Genomic DNA, 9,211 nt, shown 5'->3' on the forward strand with positions numbered 1-9,211 from the left:
ACACATCTGAGGTAATGCTAGAGGGGATCTCACCTGCTAAAATCATAACCCTTTGGTTTTGGAATCACACAGCCAATCTGACAGCTTGTAAAGTAAGTATCCCAGCTTCATCAGGTCTGAGTGTCTGCTCTAATGTACATCGTTTCTATTGTGAAATCTGGTGACAAATGCAAGAGAAAAAAAAAAAAAACCCAGACTAGTGATGAGCGAATATACTCGCTCAGGTTTTCCACAGCACGCTCGGGTGACCTCTGAGTATTTAGTGCTCGGAGACTTCGTTTTCATCACAGCAGCTGAATTATTTAAATCTGTTAGCCAGCTTGATTACATGTGGGGATTCCCTAGCAACCAGGTAACCCCCACATGTACTCAGGCTGGCTAACAGCCGCAAGTCATGCTGCTGCGTCAACAAAAACTAAATCTCCGAGCAGTTACAAAATACTCAGAGGTCACTTAAGCGTGCTTGGGAAATCTCGACAAACGAGTGTATTCACTCATCACTACAGACGCCCCCTAGTGTTACAATACCAGAGGGAATGCAGGACTATGACTGACAGATTTTAGTTGGTTCACAGTAACCAATTCTCACAATTTCAGACTTGTTTGCTAAAAAAAAATAAAAATAGTAATCAACTTGTAGCTGCCACAAGACTACAACTCCCAGAATGACCACATCCCACTCTGGGAGTTGTAATTTTGCAGCCAAGGTCACGACAAGTGTATAGGACTGGTGGTCTGGACAGTAAGGTCGGGGGGGGGTGGGGGGGGTCACACTTGCGAGTGTAATGCAAGAAACTCGCACAAGTCTCTCGCATCAACACCCGACACTGCCACCGGACCGGGGTGTGCGACTGCATGTATTGCTATGTATCTGACCGCTCCGGTCCAGAGTGCCGGGTATTGATGCGAGAGACTCGTGCGGCCTTAGACGTATTGCAGTGAGCAATAAAGACTCATCTACATGGTGGAAAAAAACACATCACAAAAGGAATTGTTTTTAAATTTTATCTGCAACACAAAAACAATAATGAATTCTTATAATAATTCGATTAGTTAGATTTTTGGCCCTGGTAACTGCTGAATATTCAGCCGTTGCCAGATTCCAGCAGCAATTTTCTACTTGTTTCGCTGAGATCAGTTCACAGTTTTGGCAAAAAAAATAATTTTATATATACACACAGTGGAGACACAGACCAAAACAATATATTTGTAAACGGGCTCGCAGGCTCAGGAAAAATCATCATCATCATCATCATCTCTTTGGCACATAAAACAATAACTTATCATTAAGGCACAACCATCTTCTAGAAGAAGCAAACAACGCACAGGTCCAAGTGGGGTTGTCAGCAATGAGGGATGAAGTCTCTTTAAAGGGGTTGCTCACCATTGGAAGAACCTAAAAACCAGCACCACCTAAAAAATAGCACTGTCCACAGGTTGTGTGTGGGATTGCAGATCAGTGCCACTAAAGCTCCGATACCACTGAACCTGCACACAGGTGTGGCGCCAAGTTCAGAAGATGGCAACCATGTTTTTGTTATCTTCTACAACCCCTTTAGAGAAGACATTGACCATTCCAGTAAATACTTGTATTCCCCAGAAAATAATTTTTGGGCGTTTTGATTAGAACCCTGTATTGTGACGTTCCGCTGTTATTCCTCCAGGAAATTATGAATGAATACACTGCTGTTTTTTTTTTGACAATTGGATATACCCCAACATCATTGACAAGATGATCATAGACTTCTAGGAGGTTTAACAGAGGAACTACACGATGCAAAGTTAGAAGAGGAGGAATACTACTACTAAAGTAGACATGTTAGGAAGGCTCCGGGCCAAACCGATGATGTTCGGCCCAGCGCAGAGGACGGTGCGTGGCATAGATATCAATGTACACTGGCGACTGCACCTGCCATGTTTCACCCTGCGCTAGGCAGAACACATCAGTATTGCCAGATTCAAAACATATGAGAAGACAGAACTCAAGGGGATCCAGGTGCCCACTCCCCCCAAAAATGCCAGGGGTATGCCTCGGTTCTCAGATTTGATTTTGCCTCCCACAGGAGATACTGTCAGGCCATGACACTAATGCCGGAGTATGGCCTTATTCACACAACTATATGTTCAGGTCAATGTTACGGCCACAGGTCACCTGAACTAACGGCATCACATCATGTGACCGTCAGGCTGTTCGTTCAGGTATTGCAGAGGTAACAGATTGGAAAATATCGGCGGAGACTGAGAATCCAGATCCCCTATACACCATCTTCTCACATATCAGGAGAGCCCTGCTAACCAATCCATGCTCAATACCGGCACATGTCTGACAAGTTTGAGGAGACCAACAAACGTAACACAGCAGAAGAATGAAAAATGCAACCCCTAAATAGTGATGAAATTGAATACCCCTACCCAACCATATCTGCCCGGAATAATCAGTCTAGATCAAACAACAAGGCGTTGTCGAACTTAAAGGCACATTGTGTTCTGTGGTCGGCAGGGACCAAGGCAGAGCTGTAAGAGGAGGCGACGTCCCTTAGGACCTGCTCTGTTCTGGAAGGGTTGGGTATAGGATTTTGCACAAGTTTTGCACCATCCGGCAGATCATCTTCATCAAGTTCGTTGGCCGGTGTGCAGAGATCCTCAGTGGAGTGATCGGTGCCCGGTAGTTGGACGGGAGGCTGTGCAGCGGGTGAGGTAGGGCAGTCTATGGCTGGGTGTGGACTTGGCCATTTTTCCTCTGCGGTTTCATCGGTATCGGACTGGTCTGTGTTATCAGAGTGGCTGCTCCCCAGGTTCGTCACCCCGCTCAGACCTGATGATTGATCTCCGTCGGTCAATAAACGGTCCTCCTCCAGTTCTGGTTTCTGCAGGTGAAAGAAATCATGAGATATTCACCAAGAAGATCCTAATCTTGTTACAGTACAATGAGAGGAAGGTTGGGAAAAGCCATTAAAAGGGGTTGTCTGCTCAAAACATAAGTCTGCAGTCACTGTGTGACTTCAGGCTCATGACTCCCCTCCCCCCCCCCCCCCAATCACACACTTTGTGCACTGTGGTCATTCGCCGGTTTCAGACCCGGGAGACTGAAGAGTATGTACGAGTTATACATACCCCCGGCCAGTGGGTGCAGCCTCGCTCCATACACTTGTATTGAGCCGAGGCTGTGCCCCAACAGTAGGAGTGGCCGACTAGATGGCATGACCTTGCTCCATACAAGTGTATTGAGAGAGGCTGTGCCCACTGGCTGGGGCTATGTATAAATCGTACATACTCATCGGTCTCGGGTCTGAACCCGGCGAATCACTGCAGTGCACAAGTCTTCAGCCACACTCAGTGACTGCAGACTTATCGGTTATGACCCTTAAACAATAATGACGATTAGTTGTTCCAGTTTCTTGGGTGTAGTAAAGGATAAGCTAGTTGAAAACAGTCAGTAAGGCCACAGACGAGAAAATCACTAACAGTTTAGCCCATATAAAAAGGAGGGAGACCATTTTCTGAAAGACAGTTTCTCTCAGAAATCAGTCTCGCTCTTAGGGCTCATACTCCCTTGTGTGAAATACGTCCGAGTCTTGCATGGTAACACCCGGCTCTGCCGCCGGCATTTGGGAGCGGAGCATGCAGCTCCATGTATTGCTATACTTCCACTCTGGAGTGCTGGCGGCAGAGCCAGGTGTTTCCATGCGAGACTCGGACGTATTTCACGCAAGGGAGTATGAGCCCTTATAAATGGACTAAGCAGTCAGTGACGTGCTGGTTTACAGCCTTGCTGACTGTTTCCAATTAGCTTATCAGGTATTAAACCCCCCCACAAAAAAAACAAAAAACAAAAAAAAAAAAAAAAAAAACCTGACCTGCTCTCTATTATAGTTTTTACATCAGTGGATTTCCACTCTTCCCCTCACTGTAATACATTACAATGAGGGGATGGTTGGAAAATCCATTAATATAAAAACCATAATGGAGAACTTGTGTCTCAGTTTTGCATTGTGTTCACATGTAGCATATTTCTGCAACAGGTCTTCTTGGTAATGGATGTGCAGGTCTCCATGGGGAGGCTGCAGGAACCAACCAGAACACACTGTACTGCAGACTATGCACTACTTACCTAGGAATCCAGTAATCCTTTATATACTGCAGGGGAGGTCGGTGACGTTGGTAGTGAGCTGCGGACTATAGAACAAAAAGTGCCTTTTTGCAAATTTTTCCATTTGATAACAAAACATGAAGAGGCCCCAGACCGAGGGTCCCCTGATCCAGCTGGTACCTGACCTGCAGTGTCAGGAGAGGGGGCTGCGGCTCCGTTCCTAGAGCCAGGCCCTTGGGGCCACCTCTGCTGTCATTGCAGGTCAGGCACCAGCTGAAATTGGAAACCGCTCAATGTTTGTGAGACCGTCTCTTTAAATAATGAGCAAGACATGAAAAAAGAAAAAAAAAAGTGTATAAAGAGCATGTGTCAGGGTATATGGCGACATCTGGGGAAAATAGGTCCCGTAAGTTAGTCAGTGTGGTCACTTTAAGTAAAAAAAAAAGTAAAGACTACATAGAGGCAGGCTGGCTAACCCCCTCCCCCCCCAACTAGTACACTCATCTATCCACAGGGCAGGCGATCATGTGATCTGTGGGGGGTCTTAGCACACATCTATGTGAATGGAGTCAGTGCACATGCATGCTCCCAGCTCCATAGGAGGAGTGGTAGTTACACATGTGCACGAATTCCCACACAGACAAATGGGATGGTGGGCGCATGTGCACTGGCACTCCATTCACATAGAGATGCAAGACACCTGTCCTTGGCATCAGTGGTGGTCCCAGCAGTCAAACACCATTAATCAAGTGTATTATATATTATGAGACAATCCCTTACAATTTTTCTTTGTACAAAAATTGGCACCAAGAAACTCAGCCGCCATATTAAAGGGTTTTTTTCGATCATACGACATTGCTTAGCATAGTTTTATCAATATCAGATTTGTGGGGGCCGGACACATGGCACCCGTACAGATCAGCTGCGTCCAGTGACTTTGGTGGGGGGGGGGGGGGGGAGCAGATACTGATACTCACCCCTGAGGACAGGTCATCAATGTCGTGACCTGCAAACCTCTAAGTGGACTGGACAATCAACTATAGGATATGGCACATGTATTATGAGAGTCCTGCAGCTGCAGTATTATTGCAGAGCTGCTGCAGAACATCATGCTGATCACTACTGGCAAAGAGCTTCCTGTAGGGTGTAGATTGGTGTTAGGCTGGAGGGGGAAGGGACTAATGCCATTGTCTGGACCTACAAGGGACATGTGTCTATATTGCACAAGATGACACTACATACAATCGTAAAGAGGTTGTCCACTACTTTTACATTGATGACTTAATCCTAAGGATAGATCATCGATGTCTGATTGGCCGGGGACTGACACCTAGCCGATCAGCTGTTATCTGTGTCCGGAAATACTCACTTTTGGAGCTGGCCGTCTTAAGATAGTGGCCGCCGCAGGGTACTACACATCACCTCCTATGCAAATCACTAGTAGGCGGATGTGCAGTACCAAGCCCCGGCCACTATCAGAAGATGGAGCAGCTCCGCAAGAGTAACCGCCAGCAGACATTGATGACCAATCCTATGGATAGGTCAATGAAAAAGTAGTGGACAACCCCTTTAATAATAGATATTTAGGTTGGAACTTACGTTCAGCCGGATGTGGGCTCTTTTGTCTGTCATTTCCATGACGTTTATCAGCGGCTGATCCACCGTGGTCGACCATGGAATAGTAGAAGGGCGTACACCATTTTCTAAGAACTCAGACACGTTCTCTTCATTAATAAACTTTCTCTCCTACAAAATAAAAGATATAAGGAAATAAGCGTCAGATAAGATCTTGCATACAATTATTAAGTTAGCCATTAACCCTTTAAGGGATATGGATTTTAACACTGGTAAACAGGAAAGAAGGAAGTCTGGCCCTCTGGGAGCCACAAACATGAGAACAGGGCCCATGTCAGAAGTAGCTGCTATTATGTTACAGCTTGCAGTTATTACATGTGCCAGCAGATGGCAGCATCCACAGGCATCCCAATGTAATGCTACACTCGGACTTACACCCACATGATCTAGATCAGTGGTTTCCCAAACTCCAGTCCTCATGGCCCCCAACAGATCATAGTTGTAGGATTTCCTTAGTATTGCACAGGTTAGAGAACATGTGGCAATTTCAGCTGATTTGATAGTATTGGACAGGTACTGGAATAGTTGGGGAGATGCAGAAAACATGATGTGTGGGGGGCTGTAAGGACTGGAGTTTGGGAAACAGTGGTCTAGATCAAACTTGGCATCCTGTACCAGTGCAGACATTGAAACTACAACTCCCAGCAAGTGTACCATCTGTGCTCCTAAAGGAGTTTTCCCATCTCCAAGATCCTATCCCAGGATGTAGGAATAATTAATAATAATCTCCAGTTAGAAATGTAGTATAGTTCTCCAGATTCACCATGTCCCTTTACTCATGTGCAGGCTTTGCAGGACCTTCGTTATCCATGTTTAAACGGTTGATATAATAACAGTTAGCTGGCTGGTTGCTAGTGTTCATAACCGTGGATAACGAAGATCAATCAATGCCTGCACATGAGGAAAGAGACATAGCGAATCAGGAGAACTAATTGGAGGCATTTGATATTACTACACCTACTACATACTGGGATAGGATCTTGGAGAAATATAGCCATCACCCAACATCTGAACACTTAACAACATGATGTCAATCCACTAACGTAAAGAGCAGTAAACACCCTGATGCCGCAGATCTCTATACCCAACGTGCACCTTTTAGATACAAATCCCCAGAGTATGAGATCCTGATACTATGCATTGTTCTGACCCGCACTCCTGGATCCCCATTACATGAGATACGGAACAAAGATCAATAATGTAACCGGACCCCACTGCACTCAGTTATATAGAGCCGCATCCACACACCCATGTGTCACAGACCAGTTGTAGGTTTCCCCAACTCATAGGAATATAGGAGGCTGCCCAGTGTGGATGAGGAGACCAGCAGCAGAGCCACACATGGATGGGTGAATTCGGCATTAGGCTTAATATCTTTTTTTCTTTTTAAATCGGAGGACACACTGACCATGTCCTACTCTGATCCTCACAATGGGATGAGAATAGGACATGCTCCTGGGCTCACAGATCTCATACTCTATATGTGATATTAATGCATCCATTCTATTCAATGGGACAGTGTGTTTTCCAATAAAAAAAAAAAAAAAAAAAAAAGCAAAACAAGCAAAACCAAACCACCACACAGCCCACTCCGGCAGCCCACGGACGTCTCCCATGGAGGAGGGACCGCTCCTGGACGCAGATAGAACTTACTACTCACCTGCAGGGAATTGCTGTTCACGCCAAAGAAGAGGTTCTTCCACGGGCCGAAGCACTCGGAGGATTTGGTCAGCTCGATGACCATGTTGTCCGCTGACACGCTGACCGCGATATCGTGGGTGTTCAGACTGTACTGCGGCAGGAAGGACACGAATAAGACGTATGGAGAGTTACCAGTCTGCACACAGAAGCGGATCTCGCACTGGTAACTGCTGGCCTCGGAGGTGACGCTGTGCTTGTCGATATCCTTCACGTGGATGATGAGAGTCAATGTGGTGGCGTCCTGGGAACAAGTGAATAAGGGACATTCGGGGTGGTCCTGAGGCAGGGAACATAGAGGGGTCATCTCATCTGCGGTCCTGCTGGGCTGGGGGGAGTCACCGTCCGTGGGGCTGGGGGCCGGCAGGTGAGCCGGCACTAGTTTGGGGAGGTTCTCCTGCACCACGGGCAATGTCACCACCAGCTGCCTCTTGATCTTGTTGAATTGGGCAGTGCCCCGCTCGTCCTCCACCAGGTAGGGCAGCTTCAGCTGCAGCTTGTAGGCCGCCGGCTTCACGGACTCCAGGCTCAGTTCCTTGCCCTTAATGTGCAGGGTGGCATCCTCAGCGCAGCTCAGCAGCGGCAGGTCCACGGTGATCACCAGCTCCTTGGGCACCGGGCTGGGCACGGAGTCCCTGGCGTCCCGGTAGTCCTGCAGGTCCGGGTAGGAGCGGTGGCGGATGGTGTACCGTGGGACGGTGGGCTCCAGGGACACCGGCCTCTCGCGGTGGGGCTTCATGGGCAGGGGCCGGGTGGGCTTCCTGCTCCTCTTCTTCTCATCGTAGGGATAGGGGAAGCGCAGTGGGTCGGCGGGGTCCTGGGGCTTGGGGGCCGCTCCAGCCACTGGCTTGCGGATGACGGCAGTCTGTGGGACCCCCTTGTACGGCTCGCTCAGGGTCGTCACGTTGGTGGTGTCCAGGACCACGCTGAACTGCTGGGCCACGGTGCTCAGGGCGGTCAGGTCCACCATGGAGCGGAACTTGGCACTGCGGGAGGCCAGGCGCAGGGTGTCCGGGTGGAAGACCACGTCGTAGATGAGCTCCCTGCCGGCGGCCGGGCCCTTCTCCTCCCTGGGGAGGGTGAGGGTGCAGGGCAGGACCCAGTGCTGACCCAGCCGGCCCTCCTTGTCAGCCCCGGCCACCGAGTGCGGCTTACCGACCACAGTGCTGCTGCACACGTTCAGGTAGCACGTCTGGCGGCCGTCCGCACAGGTCCGCAGCACATGGCCGGCCTCGGGGTGCACGAACTGCACGTCCACTCCCCGCTCCCGCTCCATCTCACGGATCTCCTGCTCGTAGCGGCGCCGGATCTCCGGGTCGCTCAGCTCCTCCGCATACTGGGCGAAAAGCTCCCGGAAGCGGGCGTCCTGGAAGGCGACCTTAAAGCGCTCCAGCTCCTCCGAGGTCACGCTCAGCTCCTCCAGCTTGGCCGCCATTCTAGTCCTGCACTGATCACCTAGGAGACGGGCGCACAGTGATGAGCCGAGAACTGATCTGCGACAGGGCGCTGGGCGCGGACTTATGAGGAGATCGGAGGCAGGGCGGGGATTGGCCGACACGCGGCGAGGAAGCCACGCCCTCGGCCAATCAGGAGAAAGCGTTGTGCTGGTTGCCATGGTGAGCAGAGACCGCGGTTTATTTACAGAAAAAGCGGCCGTGGAGCGTGTACGGAGAGCTGCTGTGTACCCACGGCGGGGGTGTCCCAGCATGCACTGCGGCACAGCATGGGGGGCAGAACAGGGGAGGGGGACCGCCTGCGGCCAGAGCCGCTGCAGACTCTCTGCTTTCA

The 9,211-nt window shown here is 49.4% G+C and overlaps 1 protein-coding gene across 1 annotated transcript; it reads right to left on the reverse strand.

The window, feature by feature from the left end:
- Nucleotides 1-990: 990 nt before the first annotated feature.
- Nucleotides 991-8,892, reverse strand: DNAAF2 (dynein axonemal assembly factor 2). The gene is made up of 3 exons (XM_069735102.1): nucleotides 7,386-8,892; nucleotides 5,690-5,836; nucleotides 991-2,867 (listed from the first exon to the last, which is right to left on the reverse strand). The coding sequence occupies exons 1-3, from the start codon at nucleotides 8,856-8,858 to the stop codon at nucleotides 2,436-2,438; spliced, it is 2,052 nt and encodes a 683-aa protein (XP_069591203.1). The 5' UTR covers nucleotides 8,859-8,892; the 3' UTR covers nucleotides 991-2,435.
- Nucleotides 8,893-9,211: the final 319 nt, after the last annotated feature.

The sequence above is a fragment of the Ranitomeya imitator genome, chromosome 1 (genome assembly GCF_032444005.1).
Source record: "Ranitomeya imitator isolate aRanImi1 chromosome 1, aRanImi1.pri, whole genome shotgun sequence".
NCBI classification, from domain to species: domain Eukaryota; kingdom Metazoa; phylum Chordata; class Amphibia; order Anura; family Dendrobatidae; genus Ranitomeya; species Ranitomeya imitator.

Excerpts from the sequence above, each read along its gene's own strand:
- DNAAF2 (XM_069735102.1), bottom strand. The coding sequence starts at position 8,858 with ATGGCGGCCAAGCTGGAGGAGCTGAGCGTGACCTCGGAGGAGCTGGAG. Across the intron at positions 5,837-7,385 it reads TGAACAGCAATTCCCTGCAG|GAGAGAAAGTTTATTAATGA; the intron begins GTGAGTAGTAAG and ends TTTATTTTGTAG. Across the intron at positions 2,868-5,689 it reads GAGCCCACATCCGGCTGAAC|AAACCAGAACTGGAGGAGGA; the intron begins GTAAGTTCCAAC and ends TTTCACCTGCAG.